The sequence below is a fragment of the Eptatretus burgeri genome, chromosome 11, assembly GCF_056783735.1.
Source record: "Eptatretus burgeri isolate ZD-2024b chromosome 11, Ebu_testis_v1, whole genome shotgun sequence".
Lineage (NCBI taxonomy): Eukaryota > Metazoa > Chordata > Myxini > Myxiniformes > Myxinidae > Eptatretus > Eptatretus burgeri.
In genome coordinates, this window is record NC_140971.1 from 65,126,331 (window position 1) to 65,151,330 (window position 25,000).

Consider the following 25,000-nt stretch of genomic DNA (forward strand, 5'->3'; position numbering starts at 1 on the left):
ATGACGAGCAATCTCTATTGAACAAAGTGAGCATGCAACTTTCGGACTGTTTTCCTTAACCTCACAGAAGTAGTTGCAAACTGCACATCTGGAACTTTTGAACGACATTTTGTCAAATCTTTATGAGTCGGTCTGTTGCCTACCTGCCTGGCCATTAACGAAACAATCAGCACGCTTTACCGGCCAATTCTAAATGCCTTGCTGTTCATTCAAAAGGAACATACCCTTGAGACATGTTTCGTTTCTAAGTGATTTGCTTTTGTGCTATATTGCAAATGGGATGCCGCAGGAGCATGTTCCCTTTCAATTAATACCTTTTCAACTGCCCGCACACGTCCGGGGAGGACCACCGCCCGCACACGTCCGGGGAGGACCACCGCCCGCACACGTCCGGGGAGGACCACCGCCCGCACACGTCCGGGGAGGACCACCGCCCGCACACGTCCGGGGAGGACCACCGCCCGCACACGTCCGGGGAGGACCATCGCCCGCATTCGTCCGGAGAGGACCACCGCCCGCACACTCCAGTTGGCCCCGGATGGTGTTTAATATGATCGCTGGCTTGGCATGTGATTAGAGATCAGTTACAAGCATCAGCTGGAGATCTCGGAATGTCAAACAATGTCCAAATTGGACAAAGGAACACTTTTTGTCGTAGTCGGAACTGCTGCCAAGGTCAATGCTGCAGTTAAAATTTTGAAATTTGGCTCAGGTTAAGAGATTCTAGAGCATGTGTGGAAACTAAATAAAGGCAAGACCACTCAGGCACACAGAATGTCAAACAATGTCCAAAATGGACAAATGAACGCTTTTCTTCTCGTAGTTGGAACTGCTGCTGAGGTCAGTTAAGTTAAAAATTTGAAATTTGGCTTTGTTGAAAATATTCTAGTACTTGCGGAAATGAAATAAAGCCATGAACACTGGCATCTCCCTGCTTTTATAATCATTAAGATGCTTCCAGTGATCTGTAGGTATGAGGATGAGGCATTCAATGATATGAGAGGAAAGTGAAAATAAAATTTTGAGCGTTTTATCATCGAAAAACCATTGCGGCTTGTTCAAAATCAAGGCATTGTTGAGCAGGCCAAACAAAATGGCAGATAAGACTCCAACAAGCTGACAGAGGGATGACTAAGGGCTAACCAAGGATGATGCCTTGATAAAGGATAATTAAATAAGCCTGTTAATTATCTTTAAAAGTGGTGTTTAAATTAACCCAAACACCCAATTTTCATTCATGCACTCCCTTGGAGTTTCCTTCGTATGTGTGCAAAGTATTTTTGATGGAATGCTACATGACTGTAACACTCTTACTTTGTCATTCCTTCTCTCATTCTTTTCTTTTTTTTACCTCTTTTTAAACTCCCCTTTATTATTTCCTGTCATACAGCCTTTCTCCATTCACACCAATTCTTTTTTTATTTTCTGGTTTCTTTCTAATGGCAGATTCTACCAGTTCCACATTACTCTGAAAGTTCCACCCAAAGTGCTGCACAGAGTTGAAGCAAGCATTCCTCAAAATACAGGTTCCTCTTCCAACCTTTTTATTATTCTTTTATTTTAAAAATATTTTACAGCATGGAATGTTGTTCAATATCCTCTTAATTGTGGGATAATGTAGAACAGTCGTGGCCAAAAATATTGGCACCCTTGCACCTTCCTCAAATAACTCACAATTTTCTCCAAAAATAAGTTGAAATTGACAAAAGTATTTGCTCTCCACAATTCTTTATTTCATTGTTAATATTACAGAACCTTTGTTTTAAGATTCAGAACTTAATATATCCTTTTAAATCAGAAAATAAAAGGAAATTGCATTGAATAAATTCTTGACACCCTGGACTTGATATTTGGTAGCACAGCCTTTGGACAAAATAACTGCAGTCAAGCACTTCCTACAGCCATGAATGAGCTTCCTATACCTCTCTTCTGGCAGTTTTGCCCACTCTTGTGCAAACTGCTCCAGTTCTCCCAGATTTGAAGGGTGCCTTCTCCTAACTGCTGTTTTCCGATCTCCCCACAGGTGTTCAATGGAATTTAGATCTGGACTCTGCTGGACACTTCAGAACAGTCCAGCGTGTTTTGTCTTTAACCATTTCTGGGTGTGCTTTGAAGTGTGTTTGGGGCCATTGTCCTGCTGCAAGACCCATAACCTTTGAAGGAGACCCAGCTTTCTGAAACTGGGTTTAACATTGTGCTCCAAAATGCCTTGGTAATCTCCTGATTTCATGATGCCATGCACACATTCAAGGCACCCAGTACCAGAGGCAGCACAACAACCCCAAAACATCACTGGACCTCCTCCATGCTTGACTGTAGGGAAGGTGTTCTTTTCTTTGAAGGCTTCATTTTGTTTTCTGTAAACAGAGATGATGTGCTTTACCAAAAAGCTCTAACTTGGTCTCATCTGTCCACAGGACATTCTCCCAGAAGGATTTTGGCTTGTTCAGGTGTGTTTTAGCAAACTTGAGTTGGGCTTTCTTATGTCTCTCTCAGCAGTGGGGTCCTCCTGGGTCTCCTACCATAGAACCCCCTTTCATTGAGTTGGCGACGGATGATGCGAGTTGAAACTGTCGTACCTTGTGTCTGAAGGTCAGCTTGAATCTGTTTGGCAGTTGATTGAGGTGCTTTCTCCACAATTTGAATAATCCTTCGCTGCAATCTTCGATCAAGTTTTCTCTTGTGGCCACATCCAGGGAGGTTGGATACAGTGCCATTGGCTTAAACTTCTTGATAACATTGTGTATGGTGGACACAGGAACATCAAGGTCTCTGGAGATGGACTTGTAGCCTTGAGATTGTCCATGCTTGGCTGCAATCTTGTGTCTGACCTCAGACAATTCTCTGGTTTTCTTTCTTTTCTCCATGCCCATTACGGTGCACACAGTGACAAAAAACAGCAGAATGACTTCTTTTCTCCATTCAAACTGGTTGAATGAGTGATTTTTATATTGCAGGCACCTGCAACTCACCACAGGTGAGTTCAATGCCAAATAAAGGAGAATCACCTGCTTGAAATCTAATTATTTCTAACAACTTCTAAAAGTTGCCAATCATATTGTCTGGGCCATTTTAGGATTTTTGTGTGGAATAAGCTACGATTTAGTCATTTTTTCAGCTTTTTTGTTTTGTTCAACTACAAACCAAAGAAATACAAATGTGGATGCCAAAAGATTTTTTAATTCCAACAATTTTCTGGAATAAATGGTGCATTACCCGAAAAAGTGCGAGGGTGCCAATATTTTTGGCCACGACTGTAAAAGCAATAATTTAGCTTTTTCCAAGTGATTGACTACCTTATCTTATCTTGTTTTTCATCTGTACTTTCTCTTTATCCGGGCAACCTTGCCAGGTTTCCGTGTGGGATGTCAATTGGATTATGAGGAAGGGTAGAGACTTGCACAGCTTTCTTTGTCGGTCTTTGTACATTTGCCAGCTTTTAAATGCAACAATGGCAATGTAAAGTGCCTGACCCACAAAGCAGAATTATACTCAGACATTATTGGCAATGACACCGTCGCGATCGTAAAGATTCTTGAAATCCCCAGCATATCTTATTTCCCTTTTTCTGAGAGGATGTGCATAACAAGTTATCCTGGACACTAAACGGTACAACAGAGTACAATTGTTTTGATGAATTGGTTTGTTTCCAAAAGCTTGAGTGCTTTCTCCTTGTTCGGCCCTAGCTGCTGATGCACTGTTTCTGCAGAGCCACTGCTTGCAGTCCTTGTTTCAAGGCTGTCTGTACATTTGCTCTTTTATTTATTGATAACTGAAGGTGGCCTTATTTTCAATCCAGTAATAAAACAACAAAGTTATCCCACTCTTCTGTCCTTCACAAAGGATACAGTATATCTGACCATCACAGCCTTTTCTACTCTTGGTGTTGACCTACTAACTCCCCCCACCTTTTCCCATCTTCTTCTTCCACCTTTTCCCCATCTTCTCCCACCTTTTCCCCATATTCTTCCCCCATTTTCTCATCTTCCCCTCCTCTTTTTTCCATACTCCTCCCCCCATTAATTTTTACCTCCACCAGCGAAGGTGGACGGAGGTTATGTTTTCACCCCTGTCTGTTTATTTGTTTTTTGAGCAGGATATCTCAAAAAATTATGGACGGATGTGGAAGAAACGTGGTGGACAGCTTGGGTGTATGGCAATGACGAATTGATTGATTTTGGTGAAGATCCAGGTCCGAATTTTTAAAGTAAATCTTCATCATTGAGAGATAGGTCTAAAAACAATATAGTACAGTGTTGCACGATCTCTCAAAAGTTATAAATAAGTTTTGACAAAACTTGTTGGATGAGTTGGTTAAGTGAAAGAGCAAGCCAATTCAATTTTGGTTCAGGTCCGGATCCAGATCCGGCCCATCAGTGGGATAAAAAATGTAAACTTCAGCTTTACAGAGATGTGCTCTCTATTGAGTGTCGTTCTGGTTACCCTCGCCGAAGGAGAGGGTATTGCACTTGGGTCCGTTTGTTTGTTTGTTTGGCCACACAGAACTCTCATGTTTTTCTCTGCAACCGCTCGTCAGATCGAGACAAAATCTCTCCGTCGGAGCAACTCAAGTAGAATGGTCTATTGATGATAATGACGTCATACGTCACGTGGTGTGGCAGCCGTGTTGGAAAAACGGAAAAACTTTGGACCTATGTATCTCTGAAACTGCAATAGGTGCCTTCATTATGATGTCATAATTGCATATGTAGAACACTACATCTGATCAGTATGAAAATTTTTGAGGGTCATCTCAGGATAAAATGGTCCACAGAAAATAATTTGATGTCATTGGTCACGTGATTTGGCAGCCATATTGTTTAAAAAAATTAAAAAAACCTTCAAAAATCTGCTTCTCCAAAGTGGCTGATCGGGTTGAGGTGAAACTACATGTATGACTGCCTATCCATGAGGAACAAAAGGTTCACACATATGATGTCATAGGTCACATGGTTTGGTAGCCATGTTGGATTTACTCTGAAACCTATAAAAAATCTTCCTCTCTAGAATGGCTAGACAGATAGAGGGGAAAATTCACACAAATGTTCCACAATCCATGGGTGTACATATTTGTTAAGGAATACTTGATAGGTCACATGGTTTGGCAGCCATATTGGATTGAAATATATGAAATAATGTTTTCGCTGGAAACGCTTAATCAATCAACATGAAACTTGATCTTGTAGTGATGGGAAATACATGTTTTAAATTTCAACTTGATCGGACGCATGGTCTGGCAGCCAGAATTATGAATTTTTTTTAAATCTGGGTTCTTTTTTTATTGGGGTACCAGGCTGGGTAATATATTGTTTTTCTTCTGTTTATTATTATTTTTCTTATTCCACCGGCAATGTACGGGGTTTTTTTCACTTTTAAATTCATTTTCTCAGCAATTGTTAGTCCGATTGACACAAAATTTTCACTGTTGTATGTATCTTTTTTTTTGTAGAATATTTAAATGATAATTATGATATTATAGGTCACGTGGTATGAGCGCCATCTTTGAAAAACCAAAAAACTTTGGACCTCCATGTCTCCGAAACCACACTATGGAAAAAATTGAAACTTGGCACATGGCAAGAACTCCCCATGGGGAGGAAGTTTGATTTTTCGTGGTCATTGGTGAAGTGGTATCCAGGTGAAAATTTGACATGTAGAACGCTGGATCAGAAAAATTTGAAATTTCTTGAGCGTTATCTATGCAACAACTCATGGAAGAAAAAAAATATATATGACATCATAGGTCACATGGTTTGGCAGCCATATTGTTTTGAATTTTTTTTATCTTCTTCTCCAGAACGGCTGGACAGATTGAGGCGAAACTTTACACACTTGTTCTCCAAGATTTAGCTCTACATATTTGTTAAGTTTGAATTGATCAGTTACATGGTTTGGTGGCCATATTGAATTTACTCTAAAAACCTTCAACTATCTCCCGAACGGCTGGTCAGATCGAGGAGAAACTTCCCACACACATTCTCCAAGACGAGGGGGATTTAAGTTTGTTAATGAAGAATTGATAGGTTACATGGTTTGGCAGCCATATTGGATTGAAGAAAAATATTAAATAATGTTTCCTCTGGAACCACTTATCCTATTGAAGCGAAACTTTGCAAGAATCATCTAATGTCAGTGCTGCATGGATGGTTAAAATTATGATGTCACAAGTCACATGGTTTGGTGGCCATCTTGGATAGAAGAACGCCCCTTATCCGTTTAACACGAAACTTCACAAGCATGATCCACCCATTTAGAAGCAGAATGTAAATTTATGATACCATGGGTCACATGGTTCGTCAGCCATATTGGATTAAAAATTTAAAAATTTTAAAAATCTTCTTATCCGAAACGATTGAACAGATTGAGGTGAAACTTTACACGCATGTTCCCCAAGACAAGAGGATACAAGTTTGGTCATGAATAATTTTAGGTCACATGGTTTGGCAGCCATATTGGATTGAAGGAAAATATGAAATAATGTTTTCTCTGGAACAACTTCATCAATAAATTTAAAACTTCACAATTTTGATCGAGTAGACATGTGGAATGTATATTTAAAATTTCAACACAATCAGCCACATGGTCTGACAACTATAATTATTTAATTGTTTGAATTTGAGAACTTTTGTTTTTTTGAATAAGGCTCACTTGGCTGCGCCTGGGTGCGTTTGAGGGTAGAGGAGTGTCAATTCAATTGATACTGCCGATGGCCCCAGGAAAAAGGGTCACCTGTGAACGTAATAAATAGATGGAACGTGGCCTGTTAGCAGGCCCATAATTTGTCAATCCTGCATCGTAGAGAGACGTATGTGGCCTCGTTGGACTCGGGTGAGTCCCGCTTTTCCTTCTGCACCCATGGTCTCAACATTTATTACTTTCTGTTGAGGTTATTTAAACACCAATTATTTATATATGTATATATATATATATATATATATATATATATATATATATATATATATATATATATATATATATATATATATATATATATATATATATATTGTTGCGGTATTCGCGCCCGCCGGCGTGCGAACGGCCACGTAACTCGAATCGCGGCACGTCGCCCACCGGACGGACAATCCAGTCGTGACCCTCTCGGACTAACGCCGGGAACCAGTCACGGGTGGACCTTTCGGTCTCACCGCGATCGAGCCAATCAGCCCCCGCGTGGGATAGGGTTGCTCGCCAAATTCGACCTACCTAAGTACCCACGCGGAGGGTAGACCGGGCGATCGCACCTCGCCGCAGGTCGACTTCGGACACGGGCCACTTAAGCGACCCGTTCCGTACTATCAGAATAACCGAGCGGTGTTATCGTCGACCTCGACGGTTCGATTAATTATCGGGCGTACTCAGCCCACTACCAACCCTTTACGTGAAGCAAGATGGGGATTCAATGGAGGAAAAGACGAAGCGAAGCGGGAGAACAGTTCAACAATAAAGCACATTTATTCGCGGCACACGGGAAGCACACAAATACAATTCCACCAAATGCACACAAAAAAAAGAAAACACAATTCCATTTACACAAAAAGCAAACATAAAAGTGAAAACACAGTGCAGAGCTAATACCGACTACCGAGCACACGGCAACACTTATACAATGCTACTTCACAGACGGCGCCGACAACACATACCCAAAACCAAGGAAAGAATACCCTCAAGGATGAGGTGGGCCTGAGGCCGAGACCGGGTCGCGCCTACCCGTCTGGTGATGAGACGCGGAGCGGCGATGGCCCCGCAACCCGCGGGCCTCGTGGACAGTGCCTGGCAGGGGGTGGGGACGGGGCCCCCTTGGTCGCACTATCTCAGCGCGGGGGGAAACAGGAGGGGGTTGCTGATGCTCGGGGTATAGAGGATCTTTATTATCCCTGGTGTGCGTCTCCACCTCGGCCAGGTCGCGCTGCCGGCCTCCCTCGGGCGTGCAGCTCCTGGCACCGACGCGAGCACCCCCTCGTCCGACTCTCTTCAGCTTCTCCAGCCACTGCAGGCTTCGGGCTCCAGACTTCCACACTCTTCTCTCTCTTCTCCGACTCCTTCTCGTTCTCGTTCTCCTTCTCGTTCTCGTCCTGCTGACTCCTTCTTGCTGACTGACGAACACCGTCCTTTTATCCCCCCGTAACTTCGCCTTTGACCCCCTCCCTTTGACCTTTCACCTCGCTCCCCATTGGCCCGAGAAAAAGTGGGAGTGAAGGCTTTTTGATCCACAAATTTGCATATATCGATCGTTCTGGAGGCGGGGCCAAATCGCCCCTCGCTCACCGATTGGACGGCAAAAAGTGGGCGTGTGTCGTTTTTGATCCGTTTTTGAAGCACAAAATCCGTGATTTTGTACACGCTGTTCAACGTGCGCCCTGCACGAGTCCAACACCGGTACCCACAGCGGGGCAAGAACGGTGGCGATGCTACGGTTGCGAGGTGTGACGTGAAGGTCGTGGCGGTTGTGGTGAAGCGGTGTTGTGGTTGGTGGTTGATGTTGTGGTTGTGGTGGTAATCATGGCGGTTGGTCCAAAATAAAGATAGTAAAAGAAAAACGGCTATCCTGAAGAGTCGCAGCACGTATAAATGACATGTATTCCCACTAGACAACGGGTTTGGGCCTAACTACACATGCACTTACCGAGATACCTCACCTAAGGGACCTGAATGGTGGTTTGCGAATCTGGTAACCACAACAATATATATATATATATATATATATATATATATATATATATATATATATATATATATATATATATATATATATATATATAATATTTTTGAATAAGGCTCACTTGGCTGTGCCAGGATGGATTTGAGGGTAGAGGAGTATCAGCTCAAATGTGAATCCTGTCGAGGTTCCTCCTGATGACTTCATCTTGACTTTTTGCTTGTTTGGGTTCCTTCTGATTACTCCAATCCAGGACTGTACCTATTTGGTCTTCCATTTGAGTTGAATTTAATTTATTTTAATCCAATTCTGAATTCAATTTAATAATAATCATAAAAATAGGTCAGGGTCAGGTGTCAAATCAAAGTGAGGTTGTCTCAAATAAACAAACATTTATTCGTACAACAAAATTTAAATATGCATTTCAATAAAATAGACATTATCAAAGTTTTTCGACTTGCACTACCCTCGAGGTGCTGAATGAGGAGTTGGAGCCGCTGGGATTACAGGTTTCCTGGGTCAAACACTAAGATCCAGGCTTTCCATGACATCTTGGATGCCGCTGTCCTGTCTGTGCCTGTTTGTGGTGAGGATTTTGATGTCATGCAGAGATTCACTTACCTAGGCAGTGATATTCATGTCTCTGCCGGCTGTGTCAGAGGTCAACAGACGTCTGGGTCGGGCCTGGGGAGTCATGGATTCACTGGATAATGGGGTGTGGTGCTGCCGGTACCTGTGTGGGAGGACGAAAGTCTGAGTCTTCAGGTCCTTTGTGCTTCTAGTCTTGCTCTATGGATGCGAGACTTGGACTCTGACCAAGGATCTGTGTCGGAGACTTAATTCCTTTGGTACCAGGTCTCTTCGGAGAATCCTTGGCTATCGCTGGTCGGAATTTGTGTCCAACGAGCGGTTGCTGAGAGAGACTCAAATGAGATTTGTTACCTGCATAGTCCGTGAGTGTCAGCTGCGGCTGTATGGACATGTGGCTCGTTTTCCCGACGCTGATCCTGCTCACCAGATTCTCTCAACGAGGGAGTCTCGTAAGTGGATGTGGCCACGTGCCTCGTGGTTGCAGCAGGTTGATCGGCATCTCAAGGAGATGGGGATGGGCCAGGCATCTGCCTGGGGGATGGCCAGACAGAGGCCCCTGGATTGGACGCAGAAAGTGGGCGCAGCGATGCGCTGCTCTGGCGCATGCTCCCTTACCTGACCTGACCTGACTCCTCAGGATAAAACCACCAAGCAGATGAAGAAGAAATACCAAACTCTCGTTTGTAAAGTTACAATGTAATTTCCTCAACATTGATTGGTTGAGAGAAAGAAAAGATGGGATTATCTAATTGGTGGAACCAAAAAGCAACATGAATAATGAGTTGGCAGAAGTGAACCATCATGAATTGTGATTAGGTGGAGATGAATCACCAAAGTACCAGCAGAAATATAATGCAAATTCGCTGAGGGCTAGTTGGGGGGGATTGTAGTGGTGGTGTTGGTGGTTTTCATGATGACTCAATATCAACTGTGGTGGAGTTGTCACAAAATCAAGCCATTATAGTCATAATAGATATAAAGTCCGGACAAATTATTTGTCGACAAAGAATAGGATTGGTTGACCTGATAAATGTGGCCTCCGTTGCACGTAGATGAACTGAACTGCGTGATCCACTCAGGATTTTAAACCAGCCAATACGATACTGCTCTGCACACCGAGGCCGATTATTCAGTAAATGGTAACCAATTGCAGAGGCACAGGGAATGGTTGTCCTGTGTACATTATTACAAGGCTGAGTTAGTCGTCTCTGTTTGGATGACTGACCCCGTTTGATCCCCAAAGTGACGTGTTGTTCAATGTGATCCTTCAATCTCAAAGATGTGCGGCCCACATACCTTGCATCATCCTATAGAATCCTATAACCCACCAAAGGATCCTATAATCGGACTTGGTAAATGTCCGGAATACCGATGTCTACCTTAAGGCCCGGTCACACCTTGACGTTTTAGCCAACGTATGCCGATTTTTGAATTTTTTTCTAAAACGCTGGCACACGTTGAATACGTTATGGGTAAGTTTTGATAACATTGAGAGCACGCTGGCATACGTCGTAGTACGTTGCCATACGTCGTTGTACGTTGGCTTTAAACGTTGTACTTTTCGGTTGTCCTCAAATTTTTCATGCTTGAAATTTAACGACGTATGCCGGCGTATGACTCACACGTTCCGCTACGCTGGCCACAAGTTGTAGGCACGGTCTGCGATCGTTGACAGACGTCAACACATGCTACTTGTAAGTTAATCATAAGTTGAGACACGCCGAGGTAATGTTTAGCGTACCCGAAACTTATTTCTAACCTATGATTAACGTGTTGTTGGCACATTACGCGATCGTTGCCGCACGTCGACAGACATTACTTTTAAGTTACTCATAGGCTGAAAGACGTCGGTATAATGGATCGTCCTTGCGTCAGCGTCCACGGCCACGGCCAGGACACTTATTTGCAGCATTCTTCAAACTTTTCTTCAGCATGACGAGGATGTTCACACTTCGATGTCTAGCTTGGCTATGATTCCAATTGTCCATCGGCAGCGTCTATTTAAAATAGTCGAGTTTGAGCGTTTTAACACGTTCAGAAGAAACGTTTCAAATTTCCAAACCCCAGCGTCAAAAAAACAAAAAAAAAAACAAAGGCGAGTGACAGCAATTTAAATCGTTCATTGTAAACAATGAAACTAGCTGAGTGGTACCGTTTAAAAGTCGTTGAGTGTAAAAAAAATCCAATTGTTGAGCGCAAGCGTCTACTTTCAATAGTGGGGTTTGAGCGATTTAGCACGTTCAATAGAAACGATTAAAATTTCCAAACCCCAGCGTCAAAAAACAAAGGCGAGTGACAGCAATTTAAATCGTTCATTGTAAACAATGAAACTAGCTGAGTGGTACCGTCTAAAAGTCGTTGAGTGTAAAAAAAAATCCAATTGTTGAGCACAAGCGTCTACTTTCAATAGTGGAGATGCAGCCATTTAAATCGTTGAGTGGCAGCCTATGAACCTACCCGTGGACACGCGGACGCAAGGACGATCCATCATAACCCACACCCTCCCCCTCACACCCACCTACTACTGCCAACATGAACAAACTACTACTAATACTAATACTGATACTGTTACTGCTGACATGGACATCGACTCAAAAAGGAATCGAAAACACTGTTGGGTTCCCCTTTTATGAGCAGCATTTTTATATACCAATTCCCAAAATCGCTGGGAACACGTCTTTATATGGCAGTTGTAAGCTAGAAACACATTCATTTTTTTATTTTTTTTGTCGACCGGAAGACGTCATTGGAATACGTCTACATACTTCGATGTGTGTTGGGACTACGTAAAGAATTGGTTCAAAGCACGTCAAACATAAGTTAGAAATAAGTTTCGCGTAAAAAAGACATTACCGCGACGTGTTTCGACTTATGAGTAGCTTATAAGTAGCCTTTGTGGACGTGTGTAAGCGTCCACATATCGTGTGTAAAACTTATCCCCATCGCATGCGGAACGTGTCATACGCCGAGTACGTCGTAAAATTTTGAACATGTTCAAAATTTCTTGACGTACTCTACTTACTACGACTTATGATAGCGTATTTAGCGTTCTACTCGCGCATACCAAACTTACCCATACCGTATTCGACGTGCCCCAACGTTTTAGACACACTTTTTGTTACGTCGGCATACGCTGGCAAGATCGCCAAGGTGTGACCGCGATTTTGACCCTTCCATTTCTACGGCAGTTATGATTCGAATCGTTGTGCGTCAGCCTTTTAATAGGCTACGCCACGACATCGTCGGCGATGCGTGCAACGCGCTATGCCTGAGTTAGACTATCGTTGGGCATCGGTTGTGTAGGCCGACAACAGGTTCAGCATTCGTTGGTATAAGTTATCTATAACACAACGAAACGTTCTGTGTAGTTACCAATGCGTTATACATAAGACCAAGTCGCTATGAATACGTCCGAATCTTTAAAAAAAAACATCAAAAGTTCAACGTAAGCCAGCGTTTTACATAAATTTTAACACGTTGCCATCGCTGGCTAAAACGTCAAGGTGTGACCGGGCCTTTAGAAAGGCAAAGTGTCTCAATGGTTTGAAAACTAGATCAAACAGTTATTTTTTGTTTGAAAAATTAAACCATGTAAAAAAAAAACTATACCATGTATCCTATTCTTACTATGCTATGCTGTTCAACCATGAGTGATTTTCACTACCCGCCGGTTGCTTCCGTCAGTCCAAAAAGATGTTCTGCCCACCTCATATAAGTAAGATTATTTACGAATTTCAGTGCCAGTGTGATGCTAGGTATGTGGTCCGCACATCTTTGACATTGAAGTATCGTATTGAACAACACGTCCCTTTGGGGATCAGATGGGGTCAGTCATCCGAACAGAGACAACCAACTCGGGGTTTTAAGAATGTACATGGTACAACAACTATTCCTTGTGCCTCTGAAATGGGTTACCATTTACTGAATATTCAGCCTCGGTGTGCAGAGCAATATCGTAGTGGTTGGTTTAAAATCTTGCGTGGAAGACTCAGTTTAGCTCACCTTCGTGCAATGGAGGTCACATTCATCAGGTCAACCAATCCCATTCTTTGTAGACAAAGAATTTGTCCGAACTTTATATCTATTCTGACTGATAGCCTCGCTGTGTGACAACTCCACCACAGTCAACATTGAGACATCATGAACCACCCCCCAAACTAGCCCTCAGCTAATTAGCATTACGTTTCCACCAGTACTCTGGTGATTCATCTCCGCCGAATCATTATTCATGATGCTCTATGGTTCCACCAATCAGGTAATCCCGTCCTTTCTCTCAACCAATCAACGTTGAGGACATTGCATTGTAACTTTGTAAACGAGAGTTCGGTGCTTCTTCTTCATCTAATTGCGGTTTTATCCCGATGAGTGCAAGTCGAAAAACTTTGATAATGTCTATTTAATTGAAATGCATATTCAAAGTGGGTTTACATCAAAGCAGGACGTCTTGGTACCTGGTCATCACTGCCAGCATTTCTAAAGTGGCTGTTCTAATTATGTTAATTATGTAACACACCCATACATAGATGCCACACAAAATACACCACACAAAGCAACACAAACACCACACGAAACAAGTCCTGGCAAGGGTCTGCAATCTCTGATTGCTCTTTTTCTTGTTCTTATTGCTCTCTCCTCCCCATTTCCTCCCACCTTGCTTCAACCTTTTCCTTTCAGTCTACTGGTGAATTAGAAATCCTATCTTCTGTTGCAAATGGTCATGGAAGACATTTTATTTGTATTATATGCAATTTTGATGAAATGTTTTATTCCTTCCTCTCTTAGCCCACCCGCTCCTGCTCTCATAACTATTTTCTCCTGCCGTCTTCTTTTTCCTTTTTCTTCCACTCTTCCCCTGCACTTTCTCTTCTCTCACCTTCTATTACCTTTTAAAGTTATTTTTTCTCAATTAATTCCCTCCTTGCATGTCATATTTAGCCTCTGACTTCCATCTTTTTGGCATATGTGTGTCTCAGGCCCAGTCCTGGTTTCATCAGCCCGTGTTTTAGACCTTGGAGTTGTTTGCAGCAAGACTGCGCAGGTTCTTTACAAAAGCGAGGAGGTTGTGCTGGACGATGTATTCATCTTTAAGATCCACTTACTCCTGAATTCCACACAGGTGTGTTGCTGTTGCAGTCGGTGAAAGTCTGCCTTATGGAGCCATGAGAGCAACTTATTCCAAAGTTCTAATATTGATCCAGAGCTCACTATTGAACAATACCTGACTCTGGCTTGTGCTTTGCAGGTAAAACAATCATTATCAGAAATGGACATCCAACTCATCATGGAGCTGAATTTCAGTGAGAATGATTCAATGTAAGGCTTGTCCTGAATACATATACATATGTATGTATATATATATATATATTATTATTATTATTATTATTATTATTATTATTATTATTGCTTTTCCACTCACAAAGTTCTTTTTTTTTTGCTTTCCCATGTGTAAATAAAGGGTCACGAAGGACACAAAACCTTGGAAATCTAAAGGATGAGCGCATTGGTAGTTTAGTGCTGAGGTCACGAGATGAAAGATTCTGGGCTCGTATAAAACTTAAAGGCCTGGTCACACCTTGACGTTTTAGCCAGCGATGGCAACGTATTAAAATGTATGTAAAATGCTGGCTTACGTTGAACTTTTGATGTTTTTTTTTAAAGATTCGGACATATTCATAGCGACTTGGTCTTATGTATAACGCATTCGTAACGGACACAGAACGTTTCGTTGTGTTATAGATAACTTGTACCAACGAATGCTGAACCTGTTGTCGGCCTACACAACCGATGCCCAACGATAGTCTAACTTAGGCATAGCGCGTTGCACGCATCGCCGACGATGTCGTGACGTAGCCTATTAAAAGGCTGACGCACAACGATTCGAATCATAACTGCCGTAGAAATGGAATTGTCAACATCGCGGTCACACCTTGGCGATCTTGCCAGCGTATGCCGACCTAAGAAAAATGTGTCTAAAATGTTGGGGCACGTCAAATACGGTATGAGTAAGTTTGATATACGTGAGTAGAACACTAAAGTACGCTATCATACGTCGTAGTAAATAGAGTACGTCAAGAAATTTTAAACATGTTCAAAATTTTACGACGTACTCGGCGTATGACACACGTTCCGCATGCGATGGAGATAAGTTTTACACACGTCCACAAACGCTACACATAAGTCGAAACACGTCGCGGTAATGTCTTTTTTACGCAAAACTTATTTCTAACTTATGTTTGACGTGCTTTGAACCAATTCTTTACGTAGTCCCAGCACACATCGACGTATGTAGACGTATTCCAATGATGTCTTCCGGTCGACAAAAAAAAAAAAATTAATGTGTTTCTAGCTTACATATAAAGACGTGTTCTAGATAAAGTCTAGATCTAGATAAATAAATAAACAAAGATAAAGTCTAGATAAATAAAGATAAAGTCTAGCCATATAAAGACGTGTTCCCAGCGGTTTTGGGAATTGGTGTATAAAAATACTGCTCATAAAAGGGGAACCCAACAGTGTTTTCGAGTCCTTTTTGAGTCGATGTCCATGTCAGCAGTAACAGTATCAGTATCAGTATTAGTATTAGTATAAGTATTAGTAGTAGTTTGTTCATGTTGGCAGTAGTAGGTGAGTGTGAGGGGGAGGGTGTGGGTTATGATGGATCGTCCTCGCGTCCGCGTGTCCACGGGTAGGAGACATCTTTTCACCATTGTTCGAAGTTCTATGGGGCTTTTTCAACAATGAGCTATAGCTTGTTTTTACGATTTAGGTCTATTCATAACGGGTTGGACAAATGCACAATGAACTAATAATGTGCATAGAGCGCTTTGATTACTTATAGATACGATATACCAACGAATAATTATTGTGAAGCCGGCGTTCACAAACTATGCCCAACGATAGCCTAACTTATCCATATCGTGCGGCAGTTTATCTTTGCCGGTGACGTGGGGTTTGCTATTCATAGGCTGCCACTCAACGATTTAAATGGCTGCATCTCCACTATTGAAAGTAGACGCTTGCGCTCAACAATTGGATTTTTTTTACACTCAACGACTTTTAAACGGTACCACTCAGCTATTTTCATTGTTTACAATGAACCGTTTAAATTGCTGTCACTCACCTTTGTTTTTTGACGCTGGGGTTTGGAAATTTGAAGCGTTTCTTCTGAACGTGTTAAAACGCTCAAACCCGACTATTTTAAATAGACGCTGCCGATGGACAATTGGAATCATAGCCAAGCTAAACATCGAAGTGTGAACATCCTCGTCATGCTGAAGAAAAGTTTGAAGAATGCTGCAAATAAGTGTCCTGGCCGTGGCCGTGGACACTGACGCAAGGACGATCCATTATACCGACGTCTTTCAGCCTATGAGTAACTTAAAAGTAACGTCTGTCGATGTGTGGCAACGATCGCGTAACGTGCCAACAACACGTTAATCATAGGTTAGAAATAAGTTTCGGGTACGCTAAACATTACCTCGGCGTGTCTCAGCTTATGACTAACTTACAAGTAGCATGTGTTGACGTCTGTCAACGATCACAGACCGTGCATACAACTTGTGGCCAGCGTAGCGGAACATGTGAGTCATACGCCGGCATACGTCGTGAAATTTCAAGCATGAAAAAATTTGAGGACAACCAAAAAGTACAACGTTTAAAGCCAACGTACAACGACGTATGGCAGTGTTTTTCAGCGTGCTCTCAATGTTATCAAAACTTACCCATAACGTATTCAACGTGTGCCAGCGTTTTAGAAAAAAAATTCAAAAATCGGCATACTTCGGCTAAAACGTCAAGGTGTGACCGGGCCTTAAGGCAGCAAGATTAAGGATTTATGTTTTAAACTTCTCTAAACCCAAGTTATCTCATAATAATTATCACAATGCTAATTGGATTGTCATTAAAATCCAACTTTTCACTAATGATCTTTGATGTGCTTACCTGACTCGCTTGGTTTGCTTTCCATATGATACCAGTTCGCATTTCATGGTTTACTCTCCATACCCTTGGAGAAACTTGGGATGGTATTAAAATGGTACATATGAACCATCTGTACCACCCAAATCCCCTAAAAATATATATGTGGAACAACCTTCAAGACACTGAGGTCTTGAAGTTTGTTTCACAACTACAAGCAGGAAGGAGGACCTATAATTTAGTGAGCCTCAGATCGGTTGAGATGGCAGCCTTTTTGTGACAACAATGTAGTTGGACAGGAAATAAGGTCATTCCCTTGGCTCTTGCAGGGCAAGTGGATGGGACACCATGCAGACAACTTGCACACGGACACTGCGCCTACACTTCTGTCCCCGCCGTGGCCTACACCACCACCGTCCTGTTCTGTTTGATTACTTCCACTTATGTGCCGTCTCTCTCACCGTGCATGCTGCCCTTGTTGCTCTCCACCAGCCACTTCTCAGGTATGTAAGGTACCAGCAGTAAATACCCTCATTGCAAACAGGCAATCAATTTTCTCTTCTCACCAAAATCTATGTTGATGTTGGGTAATGACTACGGAAACATGATGATCATTCGCTAAAGATGCACCAAAGAAAAATATAATGAGGTGTATATATAAATTACAATACATTCATATGTTGTCTTAATAATTATGTATATTTATATTGTTGCGGATTCGCGCCCGCCGGCGTGCGAGCGGCCACGTAACTCGAATCGCGGCACGTCGCCCACCGGACGGACAATCCCGTCGTGACCCTCTCGGACTAACGCCGGGAACTAGTCACAGGTGGGCCTTTCGGCCTCACCACGATCGTGCCAATCGGCCCCCCGCGTGGGATAGGGTTGCTCGCCAAATTCGACCTACCTAAGTACCCACACGGAGGGTAGACCGGGCGATCGCACCTCGCCGCAGGTCGACTTCGGACACGGGCCACTTTAAGCGACCCGTTCCGTACTATCGGAATAACCGAGCGGTGTTATCGTCAACCTCGACGGTTCGATTAATTATTGGGCGTATTTAGCCCACGACCCACCCTTTACGTGAAGTAAGATGGAGTTTCAATAAAGGAAAAGACGAAGCGAAACGGGAAAAACAGTTCAACATAAAGCACATTTATTCCGCGGCAAACGGAAAGCACACATATACAATTATACACCAAAAGCAAATGTAAAAGTAGAAGAAGCACACAATTCTGCACAAAAAGCAAATGTAACAATGCAGATCTACTACCGACTACCGAGCACACAGCAACACTTATACAATTTTACTTCACAGATGGCGCCGACAACACACATACTCAAAGCAAAAGAAAAAGGAAGGGACCACCCTCAACGATGAGGGGGGCAGACGGGCTTGGGGCCGAGACCGCGTCGAGCCTACCCGTCTGGTGATGAGCCGCAAAATGGCGGCGGCGCCCCGACTCCGCGGGCCTCGCTGGCACTGCCTGGAATGGGGTGGGAACGGGGCCCCCTTCTCACACTATCTCAGCGCGGGGGGAAACAGGAGGGGGGTTGTTGATGCTCGGGGGAATGAGGATATCTCGCTGGCTTGGGTCCCGCGACGAGCGTCTCCACCGCGACCTCGGTCGCGTTACCGGCCTCCCCTCTCCGCAGCTCCCCGACTCTGACACGAGCGCCCTCTCGACTGCCTTCGCCGCCGCCACCACTCTCCAACTCTCCACTCTTCTCAACTCCGTCCAACTGCTTTCCTCTTCTCAGAAACTCTCAACTCTTTCCAACTAAACTACTCCCTTTCGGCGAGCGAACGCGGCCCTTTATAGCCCCCGGGGCTTCGCTCCTTCACCTTCGACCCTTCACCTCTGGCTGGCTCCCCATTGGACAGAGGAAAAGTGGGCGTGAATGATTTTTGATCCGCGAATCTGCATATAGCGATTATACTCCGACACACCTGGAGGCGGGGCCAAATCGCCCCACGCTCACTGATAGGATGGAACAGAAGTGGGCGTGAATCGTTTTTGATCCGATTTCTCGGAAAGGCTGGTGTTTTTGCACCCGCTGCTCGGTGCGCGCCCTGTACGAGTCCAGGATCGGTGTCCACAAGCGGCGCGGGAATGGCGGTGATGCGATGGTTGCGAGAGCGAGATGTGACGGCAAGGGTCGTGGCTGTGGTTGTGAAGCGGCGTTGCGGTTGGTGGTTGTTGTGTGATGGCTGTTGAGACGTGGTTGGTGGTGGTTGTGGTGGTAGTAATGGCGGCTGGTCCAAAATAAAGATAGTAAAAGAAAAACGGCTATCCTGAAGGGTCGCAGCCCGAATGAATGACATTTATTCCCTCTAAACAACGGGTTTGGGCCTAACTACACATATACTTACAGAGATATCTCACCTACGGGACCTGAATGGTGGTTTGCGAATTTCGTCAACCACAACAATATATAAGGACTTTTATATGGTGGGGCCCTGTGAAGTGGAAAACAAACAAACAAACATATTTTGCACTAAAAGATAATATGCAAGTTTGAAATAAAGGAAGATAATCCAATTGTGAATTAATTGGGAACAAGAAGAGAATCAAAGGATGATCTGACTGTTGTAGAGGAGAGTAGACGGGAGATGCAAGAAGTACTGGGGTTGCGGAATATGGCATTTGAGAAACATGGGCTGAAGCTGAGTCTGGAGAAGACTGAGGTGATGTGGGTTGGGCAGCAGTGAAAATAAATATCAGGTTAGAGGGGAAGGAGATCAGACAAGGAAATAGGTTTGAGTATCTGGGGGGGAACAGTGGAGTAAGTCTGAGGCAGAGATGAGGTAGAGGATTCAGGTGGGTGTGAATGCATAGAGGATGGTGGTGGGAGTAATAGCGGAAAGAGGGATATCATGGAAATTGAAAGGGAAAGTTGTGGTGACTTATGTGACGCTGGCCTACGTTTATGGTCTCGAAACGATTGTGCTGACAGATACACAACAACCAAGGTTTACAGGTCTGTGAGAGCAACTGTGTCAGGAGGATTACAGGAGTGAAGAGGGTGAATAGATGGAGGAACTGAGGGAAGAGCTTGAATCTTGAAATTGGTAAAAAGCTGGCTGAAGTGGGCTGGACACTTGGTGTGGAGGGAGGAAGAGATAATGGCAAAGAGTGGATAGGTTGATGGAGCAAGGTTGGAGCAAATAAAAAGAGGTAGACTGAGGTTGAAATGGAAATGTTGTGTGAGGAGGGATAATAATAAGATGGGGGGTGGTTGGAGAGTTGAGAGAAATGGCTAAGGACAGGGAGAACTGGAGGAGTATCGTGGTTGAGGCAGGGCAGAAGATTGGTACCGTTGGACCTCACCTCTTATAAAGGGAAGAGAAGGAGAAGTTAAAATATGTGAAATAATATAGTTGATTAGTGGAACTTGCAAAGAACCCATCATTACGGTTACGGATGGGTGAATTTCCCTACTTTTATGACGTCTATGGCATATTTTATTATGACTTTTATCCCAGCTGCCACCAGGTGGCACTCCGATACACATTTACATCAAGAAAATTGGGTTCCTCTTCTAACCCTGAACCCCTGGACTATGATTGTTTTTTGTTGTTTTTTAACCCCCTAAAACACCCTGAGTACAACCACCAGTTTTCAACTCATTCTGTCCAGTGGTTTCGGAATATAGAGAAGATAAGCAATCACTTCTCATGGGTTGATTATTTTGCTCCCCCCTTACCATATCATACTTTGAGAAAACTTGATGAAGAAAAATCTGCATGCACATCATCGACAGAATGCTATAATGATAATACACGCTAATCTCTTCCAAATTGACATGGCAGTGATATGTCTGAACACATTTATTGTGACAGTCTGGTGCCTTCCATTTGTTATGAGATTGTTTTAATAGACTAAAGTTGCAAATGATTTGAACTTCTGCTGACGGAAGCAATTTATCCAGGGCTAAAGTATTCGATTAAAAACCCTCCAATGTTCTTTTCTTGGCATTGTTAAAGTCGTTTGAGGGGAATCCCTGCTGGGATTTGGTTTTCTATATTCAAAATTCATCATTTCATTCCACCTAGTTCTTTATCTTCAAATTCCTTTACAATTGGTAAATAGCATGCAATATCATCTCATAAAAAATCGCCCTTCTGGGAAATATTTTTCATGACAATTATTGAATTGGTTTTGTTTGAAAACTTTTTTTTTTCATGGTATCAGCTTTGCATTTTTATTGTCGTTGTTGTTTTGTTGCCCCATTATTTGAAGTCAGCGACATTATTTCACAACCAGCAGGGACATTAGGCCCTCCGTGGTGGTAAAGGAGCACCTCCACGGAGGTCCCTCCATGGAACCTCCATGGTAAAGAGAATGCTCAAGATAGAATGCCACAGTTATTTGTGTGGTGTATAGGAAAGAGACTACTGCCTCGATTGCTCCCAAAAATATAAAATATTTAAAAGTTTAAATTGTTTAAATTCAGACATTCACAAATAGAACACACACAAGAATCCCCATGCCACACCCCACCCCCTCTGCCAGCTGCCAGACCCGTTACATCACTTGTTGGCGAATCGTCAGCGACAGTGCTGTCGCTGATGATTCCTTTATAGTTGTGGAGGAATTCGGGGAAGGGTTTGAAATAACAAAGGGCTTACTTTGTGTCACCTTTCATAGTTGCTTTATGCAGCTTTCTTCAGTGAAATGAGCATGGGAGGGGTCAATTTATTTGTATAATCCTAGCCACCTGGGTTTAATTGATTAGGTGAGCTAATTAGTTATTCTCTCCATGCACAGGTGAGAGATATGCATCGGTCTTTGTTTTTCAAATATATATGCAGTACTGATAGTCTACACCCCTTTTTAAAATTTCCACCTTTTTTGCCTTATAGCCTGAAATGAAACTGCATAAAACCAGACTTTTTCCACCTTTACTTACACATCGTCATCCATAACTTCCAAGTGAAAAACAAATTATATTGTTACAGTTGTGGAAATTCACAGATCACCATTCAGGTTCCCCAAAGATCAGTTATGTGGATAAGTGTGTGTCCAGGTTAGATTTCCCCACCAATGTATAACGGGAATTATTCGTGTGCCGGGCTATGAATCTTGAGGTAGTGTTATTGGTTCACGAAAAAATATTTTCACGAAAAAAAAAAAAAGTGACCACTATATTCGTTATTGTTGTGTGTCTGTCTGTCTGTCTGTCTGTCTCTGTCTGTGTCCCAAGCATAGCTCCGTGGGTTTTGATCTGATTCTGATAAAATTTTGGTGGGAGGTTTATATCATGATCTAGTTGTTTTCCTGAGAATGGGCGTGGTGCGCTCATTATGGGCGGAGCCACGCCCAAAAAACGTGTTTTTAGAGGGTAGCCGATTTCAATTTGCATCTTCCCCGAGGGGGCTTGTCGAATCTGACGGGTTTCAGTATTTGGTTAGCCCAATGGCACCTGCATAGCCCCACGGAGCTCGATTTTTCATTTTCATCACAAGGTCACAAACTTAGAAAATTGCGAATTTTGATGTAAAAATTATCTTCTCCGAGGGGTTTGTCGAATCTGGCTGGGGTTTCGGTATTTGGTTAGCCCAATGGCACCTGCATAGCCCCAGGGAGCTCTTTTTTTTTTTTTTTTTTTTTTTTCATTTTCGTCCCAAGGTCAAGGTCACAAGGTCACGAAATTAGAAAATTGCGAATTGTGTTTTTAGGGGGTAGCCAATTTCAATTTGCATCTTCTCCTAGGGGTTTTGTCGAATCTGACAGGGGTTTCGGTATTTGGTTAGCCCAATGGCACCTGCATAGCCCCACGGAGCTCGATTTTTTTTTTTTTTTTTTTTTTTTTTTTTTTCATTTTCGTCTCAAGGTCACAAGGTCGCGAATTTTGACATAAAAATCCATCTTCTCCGATGGGTTTGTCGAATCTGGCAGGGGTTTCGGTATTTGGTTAGCCCAATGGCACCTGCATAGCCCCACAGAGCTAGATTTTTTTTTTTTTTTTTCTTCGTCACAAGGTCACGAACTTAGAAAATTTCGAATTTTGACATAAAAATCATACGACTGCCCAAACTTTGAGAGCTAGGATGACAATATTTTTTATGCATAATCTTGAGGTCATTCCCCACCTAAAGTCTTGAAACCATTTTGCTCTATCTCGAACACCTTGCCCGTGGCGCCCCCTTCAAGTTTGTTTTTACACTGATTTCATCAAAGTATGGATAATCCGATGAGTGCGAAATGCCATATAGCCTATATGACGTTATATTGTTCCTGGAATGTTCCAGAGGAAGTTTTGCACCAAAGGTCATAATCCTTGACCTTTGACCTTTAAAGTTCACAAAGGTCAAATTTTCAAAGTGGTGGGAATCGAACAGGGTTTTCAACCTTCTTCGACGAACTAACTCCAATAAGCGAGAGGACATATCCTGTTTCCTTATTTTAATGTCCACAACATTGTTTTGGGACCTTTAAAGGTTATGCAAAGGTCAAATTTTTAAAGTTGTTGAATGAAACCGGGTTTTCAACATTTTGCAGCTAATAACCTGTCAATCGTACCACATCATGTTGATCATTTTTATAACTTGGTCAAACATTATCACATCGTCTCATCCTTTACTTCTGAAACAATCTACATCGTCAAATACCGCTCGTGAATCATTGTCGTCTTCAGACTTGTTCTTTCTATCTTTATTTTAACAACAACATCTCCACAAACAAACGAACTTCTCCTCACCATCATCTCCACAAACAACAACATCTCCACAAACAAACGAACTTCTCACCATCATCTCCACAAACAACAACATCTCCACAAACAAATGAACTTCTCCTCACCATCATCTCCAGAAACAACACCTCCACGAACAACAACACCTCCACGAACAAACCAACACCTCCACGAACAAACCAACACCTCCACGAACAAACCAACACCTCCACGAACAAACCAACACCTCCACGAACAAACCAACACCTCCACGAACAAACCAACACCTCCACGAACAAACCAACACCTCCACGAACAAACCAACACCTCCACGAACAAACCAACACCTCCACGAACAAACCAACACCTCCACGAACAAACCAACACCTCCACGAACAAACCAACACCTCCACGAACAAACCAACACCTCCACGAACAAACCAACACCTCCACGAACAAACCAACACCTCCACGAACAAACCAACACCTCCACGAACAAACCAACACCTCCACGAACAAACCAACACCTCCACGAACAAACCAACACCTCCACGAACAAACCAACACCTCCACGAACAACAACAATATCCCAACAAACAACATCTCCACAAACAAACACGATGGCATCCTCGACAGCAGCAAAGTGATCTCAAACACGGCCGCGTTGTGAAAGTGATCTCAACCACGGCCGCGTTTGACGGCAGAATCGGATCAGAACGGCGAAAGGGGCGGAGCCAGCTGGGGGTGAAGGTTTAAAGGTGAAAGGAAGGAGGGCGCTCATTTCGGGTGGTAAGCCCAGAGCGACCCCTCCCCTCCGGGCTATAAAATGGCGCGTTTCAACGCTGAGAGCATTGTTGGTCGGTGGAGGGAGTCGAGTTTGGAGCCTGGAGTCCAGTTGAGCGGTTGAGGAGGCGCCGGGTCGTAGACAAGGAACAAACGAGTTGGAGAAGAGCGCTGGGAGAGAGCGTTCAAGTTCGCGCTCTGCTGGTGTGGTGGAGTCGGGAAGAGAGCTTGGAGAGTTCAGAGGTTGGAGTGCGGGCAGAGACATCGAGGGTCGCCAGCGAGTCACCAAGAAGGTGGCAGGTAGCCCGCTCGGTCTCTCGGAGCCCCTTCGGTCATCCCGGCTCAGAGCAATTATAAAGGCTTACGAGCCCGGGT

At 43.3% G+C, this 25,000-nt stretch overlaps 1 protein-coding gene across 7 annotated transcripts in view; it reads left to right on the forward strand.

Annotated features, from left to right (window-relative positions):
- LOC147017248 (protein FAM135A-like) overlaps window positions 1-25,000 on the forward strand; it is a 105,074-nt gene that overhangs the window by 13,731 nt on the left and 66,343 nt on the right. For 3 of the 7 annotated variants that reach the window (XM_085846702.1, XM_085846701.1, XM_085846703.1), the window contains exons 3-6: window positions 1,447-1,526; window positions 14,221-14,363; window positions 14,490-14,560; window positions 17,494-17,667. The exons of 2 other annotated variants lie outside the window; for them this stretch is intronic. In XM_085846702.1, coding sequence (XP_085702828.1) covers window positions 1,447-1,526; window positions 14,221-14,363; window positions 14,490-14,560; window positions 17,494-17,667 — 468 coding nt within the window. Of the gene's footprint in view, window positions 1-1,446; window positions 1,527-14,220; window positions 14,364-14,489; window positions 14,561-17,493; window positions 17,668-25,000 lie in introns of those variants that run through there. 2 more of the 7 variants (XM_085846707.1, XM_085846706.1) reach the window with 2 other exon arrangements.